Raw genomic sequence first — 25,399 nt, 5'->3', positions numbered from 1 at the left:
CTATAGAGAAGTCAAGAAACACACCGTTGTACAATTGCTGAAACATCGTTACTGTGGCGCCTTTGATTTAAGTTGGCCCAGTCTGCCTGTAAAAATAAATATTGCATGATACATATTGAGGATATTAAGAAAATAAACCAAATATGTCATTTTCACGTGTAACAAAAAGTAGCAAGATCTGAACATAGCAATGGTATTCTACCGAAACGCCGTCAAGACATTAAAGGTTCTTTTAAGAACCAAATGGGGATTAAAGCTCGTAATATTGATGCAACAAATATTCGTTCTTGTAAATCCACCCTGAAAATATAACTAAAATTTTATATCTCATAAACATGTAGAAAATAACATATAATCTGAGTATTAATTCAGTTTGGCTTTGACCTACCCTGAGTATTAATTCAGTTTGGCTTTGACCTACCCAAAAATTCTAGTCCCCACAATTTTATTGAAAATGTTTTTTAGCGGGTTGCTGCCGTGATAAATATTACTGTGGATACTGTGAATAACATCGCTTACAAAATAAAGAGTAATACTTTAGATTCACCCGAGAAAACCCATCTACATACAAAGTGGGTGACAAATCTTGACCATCTTGATATTGGCTGTATTCGAGACCAAATATACGAAATGTATAAGAACAGTAAGTACACAAACTATTTTATCGATATAAACATAATTTAATAGAGTTATTTTAGAGAAAATTGTCACTCTGGAAAGTATACATAAAGTAATTAGTGGCATGCAGCATTTTGAGGGAAGTAAGACATCATTTTACACATTTTTACAGGGCATATAGGGTTTAAATAGTGTAAAGATAACTCTCGGAGAGGTTTAATGGAACTTCCAGACATTACCTCAAAAAGAATTCAATTAAAGGCATAAGAAAATATAAGAAACATGAATATTTTCAAATGGTTCATTGTGGCACTCTTGGCAAGACAGTAACAAAAAAAGTGTAAAGACAATAAAGATTGATGGAAAAAGGTAAAAGTTACAATAGCATTCCATTGGGTTTTGTTGGTCATTATATTTATTAATAGTTAATATTAATTATTAATAGTCATTAAAAACTGTTTGGATATGTGGAAGGAAGCATTGTCAAACATAACACCTTCGGTTTGGATGAACTCGATAAGACATACAAAGGAAGTAATTGATAAATGGTGGAATTGTGAACATGTTTCGGACAGATTAGAAATTAACAGTTTAGTGATTGAATTGGACAGTGAGTCGTAAAGTGAAAGTGACTGAAGGAAACTTTAAGGATATGTGATAATGCTGCAAATTCCTGACACAGAGTAATGCGAGTGGGAACAACTACCTCATGGATGGTGTGGAAAAGAGTTCAATGTAAACAAAACAAATCTAACCTACTAACTATTATACCTGTGTTCTTAATTGTAGTTTTAAGTCCTTCGATTATATATGTATTAGATGTACTATAATGCTAAAATAAATTATATGTGATAACATTTTTGTTCAATCATTTTATTTAGATTAGAATTATCTTGTATGTCAAAGCCAAACTGAATTAAAACTCAGAGTTGATGAGGCAACATTATAATGTTTCGACGTTACAAATATCCACGACGCATTACTAAAAAAACTTTGAATAGAGTATAGCTATTGTTTTATAAGCATTTATATAGAGAAACAAACTTGTCTTTTTGCAACAAATGGTAGTTATTATATTAAACTGTTCAAATTCTGAGAATACATGAAACATACCTAGTGAAGTAAATATATAGATGCAACTAAAACAAATTATTATAGACAAATTTAATTTGACAGTGAAGATTTAAACAGAATTACTATTAGTAAAAAATACACAATACCATAAAAACCTAAAAAATCTGGGAAAAAGACCATTTATATTCAGAAAAATATTTAGTAAAAATCGTTTCTGTGTACTATTTAGTTTTTGCACGGTTTCGAAATGCAGAAAAAGAGCGAAATTATATCTATGATAAACCAACATCTACCTACTGACACTGTAAAGCCAGAAAAAGATATTATTGTACCTATTGTTTCCAATAGATAGCTTTTAAAAGTGAAAAAATTACCAGGATACATGTACCTAATATACACTAGACAACAACAATGAGGCCTTCATTCAGAAAAACGCAGTTAAGATTTGTAATAAAGTACGTAAATTCGAATTATGACCAATGTAGTAAAACCTACAATCAACAGTAGAATGAACGTTTAAATTATAAAAAAAAACATGGTAAATTACATTACATTAAATTACAACATTTGAATCCATTATGGACTTTCTATATATCTATGGTATCGTTTTCTGATCATAAACTAATGAAAATTACTGGCTAGTAATATGAAAACTTAATTAGATAATTAGACTTTAATATTAATAATTTTGATGGAGTATATTTTCAAGCCGACATGACCCCAACACAAAAATTAAAATCTCAAATCAACAATCACAAAAATTGTATAACATAATATATATATAAAGATTTCTGCGCATCCGCCATTTTATCAAGAAACAATACTTCAATACATACCTTCATAATTTTACGGTGGAGTTGAACGTAATGAATAGGACGTCGGTTTTAACTTATTACCTAAAAAAAATAAATTAGAAATAGCTCTATAAATGAACAAATTAAATTATCATATATAAAAGTAAATATGTATTTCCAGTCTTAAATAATAAATATAAAATTTACTCAAACACACAAAAATTATGAAGGTAAACGTCGAAACTAACACAATTTGTGAATGAAGTATAGTCATACTAAATATCCAACAACACTCGACGGTTTTCAACAATTCGGTTTCTAAATAAATAAGAAAAATAAAGCTGCGTGCAAATTATAATTTGTTAGCTATTTGATATATCCCGAATTAAAAAATCCGAACACGTAACAAAAAACAGACTAATTTATAAGAGTGATGCAAATTATGTTCCGAAATCTAATCTAAAAATCTGGATTAAACCAAACATCAAAAATCATCCAAAACCATTGTTTCTAATAAACATACACTCAGGCTCAGTATTAATTCACTGAATTCAGCAGAACCTTTCAAGGAAAACGAATTGATAATTACATATAGCCTTGAAAAGGTTAAGAAAAAACAAATAACCAGTAATAATAAAGGTATTACAGTGACGCAATTTTCTTCAGAATAACGATTGTTCATATCTATACCACATAAATAAAAAAAAACGACCTATATCGAAAAAGCTTTTTTTAATGAACAATGAGCCATAATACAATAAAGTTATTTTATGAGGTCATTTCATCAGTGATGTAAATTGATTGTGTTCGATTAAAATTATTAGTAAGTTATTAGTAACATAAATTTAGCATATAGCTTTGTATAAACTGGTATATCCAAAATGAATCACACCTAATAATATCCACAATAGACATATTTTCGCATAGAACATTCACTTTTCGTTAGATATACGCATGATTAAATTTAAACTCGCTTTAGGTCATCAAACTTGAATGAAGTCACGATGTACTTGAAAAAGTACTGATCACCATATAGCCCTTGCGAACAATAAAATGTTAAGTGTACTCTATAAAAAAATCGCACATTTAAAACTGAAATAACAAGGTCGTTTCATACAACCAACCATGTGCACATTTGGTCGTCATCAATGGGTCTCCTCGCAAAAAATGCTAGTTTAGTTTACCCCCCGTTGTTTCAAGTGAAAGGGGGTGATGACTGTATTTCTATGCTACCCCATGGATTATTTCTCGAAAGGACTTTAATAAAATTGAAATTTGTGGCCTTTCACCCCTGTCTTTGATGTGACCAACAACCATTGGCGTACCCAAACAAATTAAATAAATTAGAAAATATGATTTGGTGAATCCAGTATAGTTGCCCAGAACATTCATAGATGGTTTATATTAATGAAAACTTGAATTTATTTCAAATAGAAGATCATATTAGACTGAAGTCTCTAAAACCTCCTTCGATCACCTTTTATAGGGTGTCTCAGCACAGCATATCGCCAAACGTACATTATATGTTGATTAGGAATTTTGAGAGCAGAACTTTTAATATCCATGAATGCACATTCGTTTCTATTGAATTACATCTTCATTTGACAAATCTAGCATCCTGGCCAGTTCGTAGGCATACATGAACAGTGAAGGACGGTTCTAGTTACTCTGCAGATTTTCCTGTGAATATATATCCTCATCCTTTTAACATAACCAAAATTCAAAGAATATGTAACGTTATTATGAATGTTTGCAACCTTTAGCATTTCATGCATAATTTTTTTTGCAGCAACTCGTTTTATAAATGTGTACTTATAGCGACAGCCGAAAAAACAAATAAGTGGTTCTCTTCCAACCTAATTTAATAAAATAATTCTTTTAAACTATGTTTCCCAATTTTCGCAGTTGTGACTGCTAGTCGAATTGGATCAAAATCTCATCTTAAAATATTATCTAGTTTTTTTGTACTTTGTATATCTAATTCGTATTGTCTGGTGCTAATTTTCTCTATTAAATAGTAAATAATTATATTACACTACAATTACAACCCTCGTATGTAACTACAACGCGTAGCTGGGAAATTTATCGAGCTGGTATCGAATGAATGCCCATGTGCAGCCCGCACACATTTCGGCATTTACTATCGTCTCGTCTAAACACGTTGTGATTTAAAATTCAAGCTTTTCTTCAATTACATCTTACATTAGACATCAGTCCCGCCAACACAACATCCTCAAAAACTCTGCATATTGCTTATTGCGGATGTTAAAATATCTGCGTAAGTTCCGAGATTGTGATTAAGTTACCCAATTCTTTAAATTTATATTTTATTATGAATAAAAGTATTAATATTATAAGTTCCAATTAAAAATAAATAGTTATTTAATTTTAATTTCAAAACAATGAACTAAAAACAATTTTTTGTTAAAAACTTTCGTGGTAATATAATAGCTTGTTAAGCCCAAAATCAGCAGGTGAGAAAACCCAGAGAATAGTTTCGGAAAATCATAAAGATGTGTTATAACATAACTCGATTCAGAGCGCTGAATCAACAAATATAGAAAATAGTATTTATGTCCGTATGTAATTAATTGTTGAAACATGGATACCAAAAATAAATCTACAAAAAATAAATTTATTAAAGAGGCATCGAAAAATTAGCATTCATTAGAAATCATGTTGTTACTTAAACAAGGATTTGTTGAGCAGTCAAAATTCCAAAAAAAAAATTTTTTTAGTTGACCAGTGAGTGATGTAATTATGAAAACGTACAATGTAAGGCTGAAGAATATGTACAACATAATTTAAGAACAAAGAACAAAAAATAACAAGAACTAAAATGTTCAGGAAAGTAAGATTAATAAGATTTAAAACCTATTTCTGGTTTTACATCCGTAACATACAAAACACGACAATTTCAAGAATTTAAAAAGTGATAGTGCAGAATTTGTTTTCAATCTCTGAGAATTTTATGTCAGTCTAAAATGGAAAATCCAATCATCAACAAAATGTTAGTATTATTATAAACTCGTTAAATAAAAACTAAAATAACGGCCACCTATAATTAGAAATCACTTGAGAAATTAAGAAAACAAGACAACAATAAATCATTTACTATTAGTTTATTTTGTAAATGTTATTTCTATGCAGAAAGTGATTTGCATGATAGTCTTATTATTATTAATTAATGATAGTAATTCATATTAATGATAAAATACATAACATGTTGCATGGACCATTTATGTTCGCATTCGCATTCCTTACTTTAAAGATTACCTAAACGTACTGAATTAGCCTAGAAGTAATGTTGGTTTTCTAGCTTCATTAACACTAACAATCATCTAAAATGTTTTGAAACAATTTTTACGCTACTATGAGTAAAAACCACAAATAATTCATTGTTATCTATTGTATCTAAATTTTTTTACATAATTTAACATTTTTAATAGCATTTTAAATCAAAACTAACGTTGTATTACACATGTATGAAAATCTAAAATTATCCTTTGTTAATAAATTATTAACATGTTCTTTAATGGCTTTACCGGTTATATTAGTTATTTATATTTATTTAGTCGAGATTTGTACTTGTCTTTATTATTTTTCAATGCATTTTTATTGTTAATTTAAAATGTTTTCCTTCAGTAAACTGAAATTAAAATTCGCTCAGAAATATGACTACAGACTTCGGAACTATAGAAGTTCCTAAGTAGCTCTTACATCTGATTTAAAATATATGTACGCCACTGACAAAAAAGGAAAGCATCTTTCGAGAAATATGTTGTTGTGTCAGACCTACCCTCTCCTTTAAAATTCAACCTTTTGCGTACATCCAACGACTTGATACATGTTCGTTCCATTATATAGAGATTAATAGAAATTCGAGCCCCACAAATCTTGAGTAAAGCAAAAGAGGGATAGGGCTTAGGAAAAAATACACAATACAGACATACATTAAATTGTAATTTAAAAATGTAATATACATAAATAAGTGAAACATTCATTCAAAAGCTCTCGATGTGTAATGATATTAATATGTGAAAACAACGTATGTATTTGTAACAATTGTAGATTATTATCAACAGAATACAATACGATATATTAGCTGTTCGACCTTATCATCTTATACCAAGAGAGATCACAATTTTAGACCAGTATTGTTTTGTATAGTCTAAAATTATCGTTATGATCATATAGCGTAAGGTTTCTGTTCCATTTACAGACCGTTAAACGTCCAAAACACATATTTTAATAATTATGTAAGTTTTTCTCTAGATGATTAATAATGCTGAGTTTTGATACTCTGCTTGCCAATTTGTCATTCGTAATATTTCGCGCTACACATCAATCATCTCAAACAGTAGCACTTTGCAATAAATCAAATATAATATAAAAACAATGGTATAGAAAGGTGTTTTTCACATATGAATAACAGTTACATTATGTATATATATTTTATACATAGCATTTTACTGATAATACGTTTAAATAAATAGAGCATATTATTTGCTTCTTTGAACTATCCTCTTCAGTGTCTATCATTAGTGTTACACATGCTAATTTTTGTATTAAACAATAAATTTAATTGCACCACTTATTACCAATTATAAAGTACAATTAGTCCATTTTAAGCAAAAAAAAGATTACTAGTGAAGCACTTACCTTTCAGGCTTCATAAAACGAAGGTTTGCGTACTTTCGTTCTTATAAAGACACAAAACAACAAAACAAAATACAAAACACAAAAAAATATACTGACTACACCAACGTACACAGGTCTAATAATATAATTCAAACTACAATTTACTACTTAAGTTCAAAACTAATTCAAATTCTTAAAAGATTCATCGTCATTTCCCATACTGGATTATTCAATTCTACTGATTTTTTATATACACATTTTAATGTATTAATATAATCTTACTCGGCTATAAATAATAACTAATATCTAGGTCTTAGGATATGTTTAGTTAATGATATATCAATGTAGTGGAAGAAAATCACCTTCCGTCTTGACTGACATTCATTCTGAAAGTACTAATGTGATGTAAAAAATAATATAACCTTTGAAATAAAAAGTAAAGGCATTTATTATTAAAATATGTTTCGTCCTTTTCAAAGTAATTCTAATTGAATACGATGCTTTTATGTCAACGTATTTTCCAGTTTTCGAAACAATTGTAGAATTCGATTTCTGAAAAAAAAGTCGTATTTGATTTCAAAACACGATAATCGAAGAACATTGTTAATATCACCTTTCGACAAGCTTTGATGTAGTTCCATCTCTCATCTTCATAATCTAGCATATGATTTTAACAGCCACAGTAGCTACAGTACCAGAGTTCTTAGCACATCTCTTCTAAAAAAACGTACATTTTTGGTACCAAACGGCTTTCTAAAATCCACTAAATTAATTAAAAATAAGTTAGTGGTATTAATAAGATGGCTTCAGTCGATGATATGTGGATGTTCTGCTTGACATGATTCTCACTGCTAGATGCCAAAGGGCCGCCGTTTGTCCTTCATCCAAACAATTAACACCAGTCAAGAAAATCTCAAATAATAATCATAATAATTATAATAAATGGGGCATAGTTGCCGAATTGCTTTTCATCATTTATAACGTTTAGTAAGCTGAAAAATTACATTTAAAATAAATATTTTCATCCAATAAAGATAGTGTAGGCTAAGAATGATAATGAAAAAACAAAAGCTTTGTTTCAACATCTACAAAAAAGATTTAATCTATTCCCATTTAAACTATCCGTAGATAAGGAAAATGATATAATTAATTTTCTTAATACTGGAAATATGAATCTATCTCACGAAAATGTTAATGCCAGAGAAATAAAATGAACAATAATGAAACAAAACAATGCTAAAAAAGGTCCTGGATTTATTTAATATATCTGAAAAAATTTAACAAGAATTCTCAAAAAGGTGCTTAATTTTTTCCCTTGCACTAAACTCTTCCCTTGCACTTGAAACTTTAAGAAACTATACATCAAGAAGGTCAAAATAACCACAGAAGAAAAAATAGTATTTATTTCGGAAGTGTACGATTTTATAATAATAAATAAAATGTAAATGTTAAACTATTGCTCGGCTGCTTACTCGATAGTCACTAATTTTTGACAAAATATGACATACTGGACTGCAAGTTAAACTGAAAGTTCTCTAGCCTATGCTTCCAGGAATTAAAATCGTACCTCACAGATAGACAGTTAATTGTAAAACGGATGAGGAATACGCTGAACCACATCCAATGTATTCAAGTTTTCCGCAATAACGGCATTATTATACCTCGTGTATACTGCTGACCCACTAACGTCCACAATAACTACTTTTGCAATACACGCTGAGGATACGGCGGCCTTATCAAATCTCGAAAATCCAATATCATGTTTGAGGGAATGAATCTGATTCACACTTTGAACTTGGAAGAAACATATATTCACAAAGTGTAAAGAATAAGCTGAACTAAAAAAACTTATCGAGATTATCTTACATCAAAATTATCAATTCTATATAATCAAACCTATACATTAATCCTAAAGGATTTACAAGAGAAGATGTTACTGTGTATCGCACCAGGTACATTTGTACAATTTCATGTTGAAGCCTCACTGACAGGCTTCATGCTCAGTATGTGTCATTTCGTTGAAGTATGAACAAAAACATTTTTAGTGTCTTTAAAAATTCTGAATTTATACCATTTATACCATCTAAAGGTAAGGTACTGATTTCGATACCGAACACAAAGGGCATTCTGGACAGCCAAAAACAATGAAGACAGATGTTCAAAGGCATTACTCGATTAAACCATCAATGGGGATCGCCATCGACCACCATTGCTGTATTTGAGCTGAGTAGTGCGAGAGAACGATCGGAATACGAGCAAAGATATAACAATATTATTCTTCAGCATGACCCACACCCGTTGTATTCTGTAGACAATACCTTCTGATTACTACTTGTTCTGATATATGAGTCGTGACCTATCTGAGCAGAGGTGCTTCACTTCATGTGAATAAAACAAAAAATTAGTCGATTTGTAGATAGCTTCAAAGATACATCGCTATTTTGAGATGAAATACGTAAATTGCCTGGAAGATGGGAAAAAATAACGGCTATCAATGGACAATTCTTTCTATTTTCTTTCAGATCTAAGATCAAGATTTTATTAAAAAGAATCCGATCTCAAATGTCCGGTCGATTCAAAGTATTACTATTTTTTGATCATAAAAATAATGTTCCTCTATGAAACATGTTTCAAATGATTAGTAACTTCGATAATTACTTATTTAGAGCAATTATAATAAATATAATGATATTTCATTTAATTTCATTGTATGATATTAAAAACCAACATCGACAATATTATGATATTTATTTGATTATAACACTAATTATTACTTTAATCAAACTACAGTGGTAACTGATTATAATTTAACCATCATGTCCAATGGAATCCAAGTCTATGCCAATCTGTGGCCGTAAAACGAAACCTATTTCGAAAAGTAAATCACCGAGCGAACGCTACTGGTCTTTTATAGTTTAAATGGGATTATTAATGGTCTTAATAATGCATACCATATCGTTTTACAAGCTGTTTATTGTAGGCGATTAAATTTTCAAACTGGCGCTGCGATACTTTTCATCGGTAACGGTATTTTGATTTTATCTGTCGAGCGTAAACGGCCTGACGAACGAACGATTTTCGGACTGGAGGTTTTCTTTCTTTTTTCTCTCTCCAACCGCTCATTGTGAACGTCTCGATTGTTCGGTCGAATATTTACATTGGGATCGTTTAAAGTGTGAATTTATTGCACGGATTACGACCACGTCCAACTGTTATCAAGCGTTTCTTTGTTTGGCTTTCCAATTGCACTTTACTCATACTCGCCGTAGTAAAAGTGATTTATAGGTAAATTACTTGGAATTGTAGCTTTTAAGTTATACAAATTTACCACAATGAGACACATTCCTTTATTACCGTCGCTGCAGAACGTAATTTAGGTGAAAGAGAAAATTTTCTGCCATTTCCGGATGAAATCACATAACTGTTTAAGAAAAGCGTATTCCAGCCCATATATAGACTTTATAATAAGACTAATTAATTCAGATAATATTTTACGCAGAAGTGATTTTCTATATGCCATGTATATAATATAATCATAAAAAATGCTTATTGCCCACAGGATAGATTGTTGAACCACAAGTAGCAATAAAAACAAAAAAAAATCCAGTCCGCTCTCAGCTGATTTAACAATTTTACATACTTATAAGCCATATACCCATGATGCATTTAATTGGTAACTGCAGTTATTTATAATTAATTACCGTTTACAAATTAAATATAATTCTGTTTAGAATTCTTAGAATAACTCAGAACCACTATTAATATAAGAAATACGGTGCACCATTAGTATGGATATAGGGAATATCTCTGATACCTAAATTACAATATATAAATATTTTACAAAAGATAAACAAAACATATTTCTAGAGGCGTATTGGAAATTTTTATTTGGTTTGGTTATTAAAATAATAAAAACTAAGATGTGTCCAGAGGAAAAGTTTCGAAATGTGCTAAAAAAATAAAAATAATTTTAGAAAAGTATTTATTCATCAAAATGTCATAAGTTCAAGACATTTCTTTTTATACAAAATACACTCCAAATGTTTTGTCCATTCTTCCATCACTTCCCTTGGAACTGTATAACAATCTCTGGTGTCTATATTTTTGGGTTAGTTGTGCTAAAATATATGCTTTTAATGTAACCTTCTAATTAAACCTTATTTATTTTGTGCTGTCTAAGAAAAATTGCTTTTATATATTTTTTACACAGAGAACCTTGTGGACTGCAGTATCTGAATAACGGCTCCAGTGCACATTTTCTGCTACTGAAACGCTAGGAATAAATTGCAGAGTAGCATCAGCGGTACTGATGAACATTTTCACGAACGTATCTACTTTTTAGAATTCTAAAAAAATAAGCAAATATTATAGAAAAAAAACTGAGAGTATCTCGAGATCAGCGACTCCTGCACTGAATACAAAAATTACTTCTTTTAAAATATGGTTCCATCGAAAAATCGCGTTTGACTACTAAATCTGCGAGTTGGACGTCTTGATCAAGATCGCTCTCCACTACCCAGCATTTACCATTAACGGACAATCCAAATCTAAAATATGAATTTTACCAATAACTACCCAACATAGCAAAGACATATTCAAGTATTCAATAGTGGATGCATTGGTAACTCATAGGAGTTAAATACATTGTGAATAGACTTTCATTTAACTTTTTAACTAACAATATAAAACATTATTCTATTAAAGATACATAAGTAAGGTCAGTAAGTAAGTAAGTCAGTTCACTTCCGGAACACTAACCCTCAGAATATTTGCACTCTAATTTTTAAGAAAACACATGATATATTAATATAGTTACAGACTTAATATACTGCAAATTCAAAATGATTAAATAAACTTAAATTACTACAGAAAAATACTTAAGGTCGTTTTGTACTATTATTCCAGTCATACTCCACACAAGAAATATTTTTCATCAGATCTTCCTAGAAGAGAGCCTAAGTTGTTGTTCTTGTAGTGTTGTTGATTTTAAGTTGACATCGTTTTCTACGTTGATGACACGGTATTCTTTACTGCAACTAAATTTGAGAGCACCATTCAAGAACGACTCCAAAAAGAGCTCGCAAACAGCAAACGTGATCCGTGGTCAAGTGGTTTAAATTCTACATGTTACAAAATCAACCTTCTTAAAACCCAAGCCATTTACATAAGAATCATTCAACACTCATCTCGCACATTAAAATTGACACAACAACCATCCCATGGCTGGATAACGTCACGTACCTTATCTTAGCTAACCTGTTATCACCTCTGCTCTGCAAAAATAGCAGACTCCCAATATTTGTTAAATACTTATTATACAAGATGTTAAATACGTTCTGTCATCCTCTACGGATCGAACGTCTACTTCAAATCAAATTAATCAATCGTCGACACCAAACCATGTGAATTGGCTTCAAGTTTTCTAAAAAAAAATATGCAGAATTATAGACGCTCTCTCTAGACTGCAACGACCTTTTTTCATTGTTGAAGTTCTCAGTTTTGTCCTAGTCGACACTACACCGTCGTGTGTAAACTCAAGTTCATGGAATCAATGTTAGTTTTCTAAATAGATTAGACCTGATTCTAACGTGCCCCACAGCAGCTACCGTATCCCCAAAATTAAAATGGTGACCAGTTGTAAGGTGGTTGATTTAGTGTCACGGTAAACCCAGAGGCAGTCCCACATAACCTAATTAAACTCGTCACTCAGGGTGAGTTTTCCACTCAAGCGTATTCCAGCCTATACTCATATTCTCTGGCTCTGACATGAACATATTCACAATATAGGTCAGATCGCAACCTGCAACCAGTTTAACATCTTAGTTTGTTGTCACATCTGAGACTGTTATGCTTTAGTATACATTTGTTAACACATTGCTAATAATAAAACAAAGAATAAAGTTAATCTTACAATTATAAATCTGTTATTTACTATTTTAGAAAAATGCGAAAACTTATTGAATAACCTAGTATACAAAAAGATATACAAATAATTTTGGTTTTTGGTTTTGGTATATATCATATCATATTGGTATATGCTAATAATGACATATTAAAATAAAAAACATGAAAACAAAAAACATCAATAATAAATAACTGTATATCAAAAACTCATGATATCAAATCAGTTAAATTAATTCACTCCAATTCCTGGTTTCCTTATTTGCACAAGTGTCATATAATTATTTTAATGCAATTTATTTATTATATAAGTAATGAAAGTAGAATAATAATTAATGTTCGTGTAATTTTACTCGAAAATGTTATTAGCGGATAATAAAAGTCGGTACGATTAGAGTTTATTAATTTTATAGCCATCTCTCAAGAATATGTGACTACAATATTAATCTCGAGTACAGTTATATATCCGATGAAGCTGGTTCTAACAACATTACATATATGGTAAATTAACCTCTCGAATCAAGTAAATATTTTAATTTGCTAATTAAAGCATAACAAATTAACTAATAATACATATAATTAATATAAAACAGCTTTTATTTCATTTAAGTTAATAGCAAGTAAACCACAACATTTGTAACTATATATTACAAACAATAATTTAAATGTTAATAAGAAGTTTAATAGCTATTTACAGGATATTAAATACAAAGTTTAAATTTAAAATTTAATCCATATTTAATTAATGCTTCAATTTAGTATGAAAAGAAATAAGCAAAATGACAAATCCGTCGTGAGGTCAGGTATAAGCTAATAACACTTGGATTCTAAAAATTGATATAATTGATACTGATGGCACCGATAGTTTTCGCAATGTAAATATTGAATCAGATGGATATTTTTGTTGTTACTAGGTAAAATTACAAATGACTGATAAAAATAAATCTGGTAATATTTCAGTTAATACTGACGAAATATCGTGGATACAATGCAATCAAAATATTATCAAACCATTAAGTGAACAATAGAAAGTAGAAAAGCCAATATAATATATACTAATTAATCTCATTAAAGTAATAAAGATAAACTCAATTCCATAAATTAAATTTAAGCAATTAATCTTAATATAAACAAAAAAACTACTAATATACTATTTTCCATAATAATATTCGGAACAATTCCAATCGTGAATTTTAGTTAAATATATTAGACAGAAACAAAAAAGGGAAGAGGTAAGAACCATGAAGAAACTGCAAATAAATTATAAACATCAGTCATTTAAAAAACAGGCTAAATTTAACTAGACCAAATCTGCTATCAACTATATTAAATTAAATTCATTATAAGACCATTGCATCCAATAAAATACTACTATATAAGATATCTACGTTACAGAGACAGAAAAATTATCAATGTATGTTGGGATACTGGTAATAATATAATACAAATAATGATCTCTCTAATATTTTGATCATACAATGACTCAGATAAAATAATCAAAATATTAAGATGGATGCCATTGCCAGACTTTTATATGAATACGAACAAAACGAATATATGAATGATAACACTCATAATAGATGAAGACTGAAGACACATAATCTTAATTATCAAATAAATTCCAATGTAAAAATAAAATAGGCTACTGTTTTGTATTGTACATACATTACTGAACCGTGGGGTGCATTAGTAAAGAAAATCATTACAAAAATTGCATATTAATTAGGTTAAAACTAATTTACTCTTAGACAGAATTATTGGCTAATAAATTATTGTTTGAATCATAAAAACAACAAACATATTCAACGTTTTAATGCTTCTTAAAAAATTTATTAAAAAAATATATAGCCATCTTTCCCTATTATTGGTTTCATTTATGCATATAATAAACATAAATGCATATCTTAAATTGTTACAATACGTATTCAGATTATTGTTAAACCTTGCATATATATAAAGACTACAGATTATACAGACAACAATATAACCGAAAACAACCAATAAAAAGTAAATCCATTACATCCTTGTAATTTTATAGTATTTTATAAGTTTCACAATTTTTGGAATTTTAAATAAAAACTGATACAGTTATATGGTATAATAATAACCAGAGCTAAGGAACCCTACGCCTCTATTTTTTGTCGAAAACAATTCAGTTAATATCCGGTATGAATAAAAATAAAACTTATTTAGCCATGAACGTGTTAATTCATTCCTTAATTATCAATCCATACATCACTTTTATATTCAAAGTGCTGATTCACAGAATAAGTCATATTAAAGGATATAAGTAACAATAAAGAAATTACTAAGTAAATACTCAACAAATATATTTAAATATAATGAAAATTGGCTGAATCCACTTTAATAATATTTAAACTAAAAACACATTTTAAAATCATGTCAAAGTAGAACAAATATTTAAACGTATTAATAATAAAAAAAAGTTTACTGCTACAATAACAAGTCTAATATTGATTTGAATAGTTATTATTTCTACTTTCTATAAACTAAAAAAGTTGCATTAAAAATTATTTGAATTGCCAAGAATTTATGCCGCCCTTCGAGCTCTTGGGTCGTTTAGTGCTTAACGTGGTTTCCGAATTACAGAGTGTTAATCTTTTGATGATTCATTAAGTTCATAGATTCGCATGTGTCCAACATAAAGATCATCTCAGACTTTACCTAGTTTTACAATTGGAGTCATCAGTTGTAACAATCACATCCGTTAAAAAGCTCATTAGTAATCGAGGTTCAAATCTTTCATTTTATAATGAGACTTTTATCGACCACATCAACACAACAACTAAAATTAAAAAAGGTATTGTGCAGTAAGAAAGAAAGACTTCCAAAAAACTTTTCATGAGATCTATTTTGCTGAAGAAAAACATTTTCAATTTATTTTATTGGTATACAGGCACTAGGCGTTTGCGTTTAACTTACTATTTGTAAAAGGAAGGAAAGGAAAACCCACCATCACTAATAATGTTCATGTTGTTAATCTCTTTTAAATATAGATATATAGATAGAGAAAAAAAAATCAACTAAAAAGTTAACTCACATATGAACTCTTTTGTGTAGACTTAATGTTTTAGAATTCTAAAAATTGAACCCTCCTTAAATCTAACGTTAACAGCGGATAGATCTGCACAAACATATTCAAATTATATAGTTGTAACCTGATGAATTTGCTACAGTTTATAGAAAAACTCGAATTTACTGAAACACTGTGCAAATTTTAAGCCTCATTATATTACAGAGGAACATTAATAGCGAATATTATATGATGCTTAATTATGTTATTATTGTGCTTTTTTGGAAGAATTTGAATATCTATGGGTCTCGCATTTATTATTATGATAATGCTCAACGCATATTCCTGCAATATCATTTGACGGGTTGAATCTTTAATTCACATAACAAAAGAATAGAAACATTTCCCAAGAAGCCATTTCTCTGAAGGATGAAAGTGGTACTTAAAGCAAGACGACGAAACATCTATTAGTAAATATTACAATGATGTTTTTTCAGTTAAATATCACAAAAAATATGCTTTGCTACATCAACCGTGAGTATATTCTAGCTGTACTTTGGTATTAAAGAAAACAGTATATATGACAGCTATTAGTACCGCAATTACTGTACTGTAAACATAATAACAGATCTGTAATAAGAAGTGTAAAAATTACAATAATTATGAATTATACATAATAATATTAAGGTACACTAATCAATATATATTATTGAAAATTATTGAACTAGTTCAGGCATCTTACCAAAATTCAATTAGTTGAGCGCAAATAGAAAATGATTTGTCAAATTAATTTTAGATCCAAGTCAATGCTCGCCAGGGGGATGTCGTCAATCCATTGCTTTCAAAATAATTCTTAATGTTCACTGATGGTAGCTATAGTTATAGTCTACTATTTCTTGATACAGATGTTAGGGCTTCTAGCATTCTTCATGATGTAACAAGTCAATTGAAAAGCCCCCAGCCTGGCACATAGATGGCGCTACGAAAATTAAATCCAAGTTTTTTAGTTAGCCCTAACCCTCAAAAAATGCGTGTATAAAATTGAGAGCAGTCGGATCATTAGTTTGTGAATTATAACATTTTGAGTGAAGCAACTTTTGTTATTGTGAAAAAATGGATAAAAAGGAATTTCGCGTGTTGATAAAATATTGCTGTTTGAAGGGTACATTTGAAGCCGACTTTCCGGACACATCCGCAGGAAAATCAACCATCAAGGATTGGTATGCTAAGATTAGACGTGGTGAAATGAGCACCGAAGACGGTGAACGCAGTGGACGCCCAAAAGAGATTGTTACCGACGAAAACATTTTAAGCGTAATAAACCCGAGTTCTTGCGTCGATATGTGACAATGGATGAAACATGGCTCCATAATTTTTCTCCGAAGTCCAATCGACTGTCACCCGAGTGGACTGCACACGATAAACGCGATCTAAAGCGTGGGAAAACGCAACAGTCGGCTGGCAAGGTTATGGCGTCTGTATTTTGGGATGCGCATGGAGTAATTTACATTGACTACCTTGAAAAAGGAAGGACAATCAACAGCGACTATAAGATTGCGTTATTGGACCGTTTGATGGACGAAATCGCCAAAAAACGGCGGCATTTGAGAAAAAGAAAGTATTGCTTCACTAAGACAATGCACCGTGTCACAAGTCAGTGAAAACGATGGCAAAAATCCATGAATTGGGCTTCGAAATTCTTCCTCATCCACCGTATTCTTCATATCTGGCTCCCAGCGACTATTTCATTTTCTCTGATCTCAAAATAATGCTGGCTGGGTAGAAATTTTCGTCGAAACTGTTCTCTTAGTTCGTACCGCAGATAGCTTTAGAATTAATGAAGAAAATAATAAAGTCTGGCGGATCACTGGCTTGGAATCATTAATAGAGAATGTGGCATCAATTGCTGAAGTAAAAACCGAATTAAGCTAGCTGCACCATCTTTTACTTCTCTAAGACGGTGCGCATTTCGAACATTTATCTTGCCAATCCTTCTGTATGGCCCCAAAGCTCGGACACAGTTACAATCTGACATATGTCTTGTATCAGAAATAAAAAGATAAAGATACAATCAGTCTCCATGAAGCTTTTACACCATCTTTTATGTTTACAAAACAAGTTTTGCCATTATGTATTCAAAAAGTCTTAAATATCGGTATAACAAAACCCGCGTCACTACAAATATTGTAATTAAACGTCTAGTGATCGAAATTTCATAAAATACTGACCTCGAAGGTGCCCTCTGAAAGAAATGTTTCGTAAGTTATTATTCAATCGAATTAAGCCGTTTTTTAAAGGTCAAATACTCAAACTACTGAACGACATAAGTTTCCTTTACGATAGTGTCGCTCCTTTCCTTTCTCTCGATCAACGTGTATTTGATCTCGTAGTCAGAGATTTCAAAGACTAAAAAATGACAGAGAGTAAAAAACCTGATATCTGAAGGTTTTCTTTTTTTTACAGCGGTTATGAACAGCGTTTAACGCGTTCCGGGACTGTTTTCAATTCCTAATTGTTCTTATTATTTTTCGCAGTAGTAAGAAAAAAACTGTGAATGAAATAAAAGGTTAATTTATCTACCTTAGCATTGAGCAACACGAAAATATGGAAAATTAATCTACGGTATAATGCAACATTGATTTAAAGTTCATTTGTTACTACTCGATTAAACACAACGGACAATGACACGTTATTTAGATAATTCCGTTTCTATACTATACACTATTGTAACGGATAGCTCGTCTTCATTATTATCGTCGATGAAAAGAACATGATTTGGTAATTTGATTTGTTAATATTTGCCTAAATAGGTCAATACGGACACTTAAACGTGATTTGTTGGTTTTATTAATCTTTATATTAATATACACCATCTAACGCGCAATACTATGTGGTAATTATTAGTGATGATGAATAACAAAATGTTATTTTCTGCTAAGCCGCTGACTTAATCTTTTCAGCAACATGACGAGGTATACGTTATTGTCCGATAGATTCATTCATATTTTAAAAAATGAAGCCTTTAAAATTACTGGGTTCGCTCAAAACTATTATTTACATCTCAAGCAATTATCGCTTTATTTCATTTCTAGTTAATAGTTTACCTCACTCCGGCAATGTTTATCTTTTTTTTGTTAAATAACAGTGATACTTATTAATGTTATATATATGCAACATATTTTTAATTTAAAATTTTACCAGATACTAAAGAATGCCGTGCCGATTATTTAGGCTAGAAAAATAATAAAGATCGATCGTACTGACAATTGTTTGTTAAAATATCAATATATCTATAAAATCGATAAACAATCTAAAGTTTTGTGGTTTCACTAATGCTGTCATTTTCTGGTTATATTTGGTTTTTCTGGTTATCACTTCAGTAAGTGATCTACTGTACAACTTATAATCTAAATCTTATTCTAGATACTATTCTAACGTATTTTAAAGCATATCCTAACTTATTCTAAAAACTATTCTAGTTTATTCTAAATATTATTAAATATCGCTCTATGTGTCTATTAATCAGTTCGTATGGTAGTCTGCGTGTGAGCCTACGCACTTCACTGTCATCGCGCACATTTAACTGTTTAGCAAGTGCATTGGGATGCACTAATAGTCTTTCAGAGTACTTCGCACTAACACTCCGAATCACACTCGTTATGGGTTTTATGGGGATATCGCGCTGAATCAGTTTGTTGGACTCGTATTATGGGGCATCGACGATGATTCGCAACACTTTACTCTGGAACCTCTGGAGGATTATCTATGTTAGATTTGCTAGTAGTACCCCACAGTTCAATATCATAGGTCCAAATGGGTCTAAGTATTGACTTATACAGCAAAACCTTGTTATCTAATGATAATTTAGATTTACGCCCTATCAGCCAGTACTTTTGGTTTAGTTTAAGCCCAAGTTGTTTGCGTTTTGTCGCTATATGTTTTTTCCATGTCAAACGTCAATCGAAATGCATTCCCAGATATTTAACGTTGTCTGCTTGCAGATGCTCATGATTATTCAATTTTATTGAGGGACATGTTCATCTACAAAAGGTGAATGTCACATGGTAGATTTTGTCTCATTTGCTTTGATGCACCATGTGTTCAACCACAATTCGACTTTGTTAAGATGAAGTTGGAGGTTTCTTATGGCTGATATTGGGTACTCGTGTGATGATAAAATCGCTGTATCGTCAGCATATGTTGCAACAGTAGTGTTTCTTTAGGTCGGTAGGTCAGCTTTATACAATAGATATAACAATGGGTCAAGAACACTGCCCTGCGGAATACCCGAATACATTGGGTGTAGGTCAGTGTATTCGTCACCCTGTTTGATAATAAAATGTCTGTCTGTGAGGTACGATTTCAGCAGTTGAAAGTGCATTTGGGACAATAGCTTTTTCAATTTAACATGCAGTTCAGTGTGCCACACCTTGTCGAAGGTCTGATTTCATTAAATAAATACAATATTTTTATGACGGTTGGTTGCGATGATCATCCTAATTATTAATGTAATAGTTGCATATACATACAATTTATTAAGACAACTTTTAGTGTAGTTAAGAATAAACATTTTTGTTTTGAAGGAAAACAAGACAGTTTAATGTAACTACAAATGTTAATATTTTTTTTGTTTCATTGTTGGATTATGTTTTAATTAATGAATATAAAACGTATTTCATATAATAGTTTTGATATGGTAAATAAAATTGTCAAAACATTTTTGTGTCTTCTGTCACCTGAAAATGGGTCTCCCGAAGTTGAATACAGTGATTGTTCGATGGTAGTTGACATTTTAACTATAGTCTTGAGATATAATATGTGATCACAATGCAAATTCCAAGAGCTTTTTGCCACAAATCTGTCCATTTTCAACGAGTTTGCTTTTAACTCATTATTTCCTTCATTTAATGGTGTTAATGGCCAAACCAGAAAAAAGGAAATTCTCCACCAAATCTCAATCACTTTTGAATACATTATACCACCTGTTATCTATATATATTTGTTAACAGAAACACACCATAATATTAAAACAAATATAATATTGAATATATATTAGTTCTTGTTGAAAATAATGGCAACTGATATTATCTAGTTCGTAAACAATTCTATTAAATCCCATAAATTATCTCGCTTAATATATATGTTTGCCCCCTCGATATAATAAAAGAAAAGTCCCCTTTTTGTCATAACGCACAACTGTAACCAATGCGTTACAGTTTCCGAATCTATTATCGGTTATTGGTCTGAAATACAATCCACCAAAATAGCGGAACCAACATTAAATTAACACATCATTCCCCTCTTACTGAAAAGCGTTTAATACATGTTCTATGAAGCAGAATTGAGGTTTTTAGTGTCAAAATTAGATAAATATTAATAAAACATATCAAGAGGTCCTTTATATAAAGTCTCGCTGTGTAATTTTATAAATATTATATGATTGTTTCATTATAAAGAAGTCGTAAAAACATCTCTCAAAGTACTGTCCAATAAAGACAGAATGATAAATGGTCGAGATAATAATGGGGGGGGGGAATACAAGGAATAGACTAAAACTTTAAATGTTTCAATCAACTTTTCAAGGATTTTGTAAGATGTGCCCAAATAATATTAGAGGAAATAAAACCCATAAAAAATACATGGGCTGAAAAGTTCCGGGCTTAACACATAGATGGCACTAGTTTTATTGCATTCACGGCTTTTTCAGTAAATGCTAACCTTCAAAAGAAAGCTGTTAAAATTTCATGATATTCTAGTCATACTTTTGAGAGTTATTGTGCTAAGACTGACACTGGTTTTGTTATTTTCAAAACAATGGATCTAATACAATTTCGTGTTTTAATTTTACACTGCTTCTTGATGGAAAAAAATACCTTTCAAGCAAAGCAATGGCTCGACTCGACAACAATAAAACGTTGATTTACTAACTTCAAACGTGTTCGTAGAGACCCGGATGATGAAGAACGCAGTGGACGTCCAAATGAGGTGGTAACACAAAAAAACATAAAAAATATCCACAAAAAATCGTTCTGAATGGTCGAAGAGTGAAGTTGTGTGAGTTAAATAACATCGTAAAGTTATTAAAGAAACGTGTTGCTTTTATATTGCACGAGCATTAGCTGTGAGCTCCGTTCAAAGTTGGTTTCTGAGCAGTGTTTGGCTATGTTTAAAGGCAACGAATCGGAATTCTTGCATCCATATGTGACAATGGATGAAACATGGATCCATCACCTCATTCTGGAATCAAAACGATCGTCATCTGAGTGGACAGCAATTGGTGCAAACCTAATTTGAGGAAAAAGACAAATCGTTCCACAAAAGTGGTATTTAAATGTTAGAGCGGTACTGGAATGATTGTGTGGCTCTTGATTGAGATTCCGTTGATGAATAAAGTCGATTTTGAACAAAAAAAAATACGTTTTTTACGCCAGAAACTTCAAATATTTTATATTTTCTTGTAGTCTATCCTTTGCCCAACAGAAAATGTGAAAAAAAACAAAGTATTACAGACAAAGCGGCTACAAAATCTAGAATGATTGCACCTTGTATATTTCAATAAGAAACTGTTACTTCAATATGTTGCAGTCTAAGTATCAAATTATAATTTTACAGCCACGATCGGAGCTTGTTTCATTAACTGTGACTAACAAACTTTCACAGCTCAATTAAAACGAAACCCAAAAAAGCATCATAGAATCTATCGGAACGTTGAGTGCAAGCCCCTACTGATCGTAATCTGTCGGACGATTAACTGAAGCGAAGAATCTTTAAATTAATTAAAGGTCATTCGATGATGTAATGGTAAGCTCTTGTATGACCGTCAATGAAGCGGTCATAGCTCTTCTCCCTATTCCGCAAGACAACTTAGTAGAAAAAAAAAGGACTGACGAAGCAGAATTCGAACAAACATATTCTATTACACCGTTCATAGTTAATGGAATGAATGGAATTATAGTCCTGCGTTCCTCTTATTTCTTTTGCAACATTTCGACGATTATCTGTTCAATGACTCCTAATTAAAACACGCGAATAGCAATCGATACTTTTTAATGAATTTAACATAACGTTCATTTTGGGACAGTCTATTTAATTTATTTAAAGATGCATACCAATGTTAAATGATTTCCAATACAATTTGAATTATATTGAAATAAACAGTAAAGAATTCTTAAATAACATAAAAACATTTAATTTAGTAAAGCTGAAAAGCTGAAGAGATTGGACTTAAAATGGACCTTGAAAAAATCACGCTGTTGTTGTGGAAAACGAGAAAATGTTTCCAAAATATTGAAATTAACTGCCAATTATTTCCTGTAAATGTTTATAGTGTTAAATTCATCCTATAAACGTAAGAAAATATTTACGGAAAATTTATTTTAAAAAAAGACGCAGTTAAAGTAGCCAATTACCAATGCCTATCGCTATGTAACCAACGAAGAACTGCACGACGACCTGGAAATCAAATGGATTGGCGAAGTTATCCAAGATTTCGCCATGAAACACGAAAGAAGATTACTAAATCATATTAACGTGGAAGCAATACAACTGCTGGACAGCGCGCAAGATGTCAGGAGATTGAAGCGAACAGAACCATACGAACTTATATAAAGTATATACATTTAGTGTAAACTATAGCTATACGTTAATAATTAATAAATAATTATAATTTTATAATTGAGAATACATACTGATGTATTTCCTCGCATTCGTCTTGCTTGTTAATTAATCCAAGTACATAGGAAAAATAGTAATAAATTAATTGTAAATTAAGATTGTACTAAGCGTATCTAATAAAGATGTTATAAAAAAAAAGATATGAAGCACAACAGTAGGATGTAGATAACGAAAGAGAATACTTTCAATCAAAAAATTACTGAATTAGCTAATCTTAATATTATTATAATTAATGAATTAACATTAATATAAACTTATCATCTGTTATAACATTAATTCAATATAATTACTATTTATTATTAATTATATTATAATTAATATAATTAACTCCAAAGCTCATCATCAAATAACAATCTTTAAAAAATCTGGAATGTATGTTTTACACACCATATTAATTTTGATGACTTATCTGAAAAGAATTGCCAGATCATATGAAAACTGGCGTCATCAATTCATTAACCCACTTCCAAAATTGTTTCGTAATTAAAAATATGTCAGCAGTGATATATTATAATAGCTGAACGATGACGTAAAGTTAGGATGATCTTTAAAATAAAAATAATTCAAATTTAGAGCAAAATTATTTTTAAAAATTTGATATGCACAAAGATGATGGCGCATTTTTTGATCTAACAAATGTATACCACTACGTAAGATTATTTTTTTAACACTACAAACATAAATTAAAAATAACTTACACCTTATTTGCAATGTAGATTTCACAAATAAATATTTGCCAACTTGCTTTGTTAATGCTGGTCTTACCTGAAATAAAACAAACGAATAAATATAAATATTTATAAATATAAACATTAAATGTGAGCTTCATTTACTGGATTTTCTTAGAAATATAAAATTAATATTACATCATAAAAGTGCAACATTTAATTAAAAAGTTAAATATAATATATCAAGATAGCTCATATATATAAACAAATAATGTCATGTTAAGGTTTCTACCTTATTAAATTAGTATGTATATGATTCTTCATATCCATACTAATTTGTGCTAACTGAGCAACATGTTATGTCCCAATATTTCCCCATTTGATTTTTTATGATATTACAAGCCCATCCGATGAAAGGAAATTTGGCAATTCCATACAGCCTCTTTTCAAAATAATACTATATAGAAGTTACACAGGGCTCAGTCATTTAGAAGGGACACAGACAACAAAGATAAAGATAATAAAAGATAATAAAGACAATAAAGATAACAAACATATTATAAGAAACCATTAAACAAATAGGCAGTTAAAACTATTTACAACACAATTATTTATCATAATTAACATTTATCACTTGTATCAGCTGTTTCAAGGTAAATCATTTAACGTTATTTTTATAGAAGAATCGAATAAGATTTTGTGGATAAGCAAATCTAATCTAATATATGGCAAAAAATATATCTAAAGCATATAGAAGAGAGATGCGTTACATAAAGTCTTATTCAATAGTATTGTGAAACTTATTTATTTAAATCACATAGCAAATATTTGTAAATTAAATAAAATTTTACAAATATTATTTATTTTAATTTTATATAGTTCCAGATCAATTTTGAAGACAAAAAGACAACTTTTTAAAAACAGACATTATGCTGAAATAGCTAAAAATATATATGTTATAAACAAAAAAAAAACAAATGTGTATCAATAATAAT

At 30.3% G+C, this 25,399-nt stretch overlaps 1 protein-coding gene across 34 annotated transcripts in view; it reads right to left on the bottom strand.

The window, feature by feature from the left end:
* The window catches only part of RhoGAP19D (Rho GTPase activating protein at 19D), a 520,079-nt gene that overhangs the window by 363,861 nt on the left and 130,819 nt on the right, over positions 1 to 25,399 (bottom strand). The window contains exon 3 of one of the 34 annotated variants that reach the window (XM_076395794.1): positions 2,529 to 2,588. The exons of the other annotated variants lie outside the window; for them this stretch is intronic. Coding sequence (XP_076251909.1) covers positions 2,529 to 2,534 — 6 coding nt within the window. The 5' untranslated portion in view covers positions 2,535 to 2,588. The remainder of the gene's footprint in view (positions 1 to 2,528; positions 2,589 to 25,399) is intronic. 34 annotated transcript variants of the gene reach the window in all.

This window comes from Rhynchophorus ferrugineus, unplaced genomic scaffold (genome assembly GCF_030347505.1).
Source record: "Rhynchophorus ferrugineus isolate W39M unplaced genomic scaffold, kcgeb_rfMv2 rfM2, whole genome shotgun sequence".
Lineage (NCBI taxonomy): Eukaryota > Metazoa > Arthropoda > Insecta > Coleoptera > Curculionidae > Rhynchophorus > Rhynchophorus ferrugineus.
This window is presented reverse-complemented; position numbering and strand designations above follow the sequence as displayed.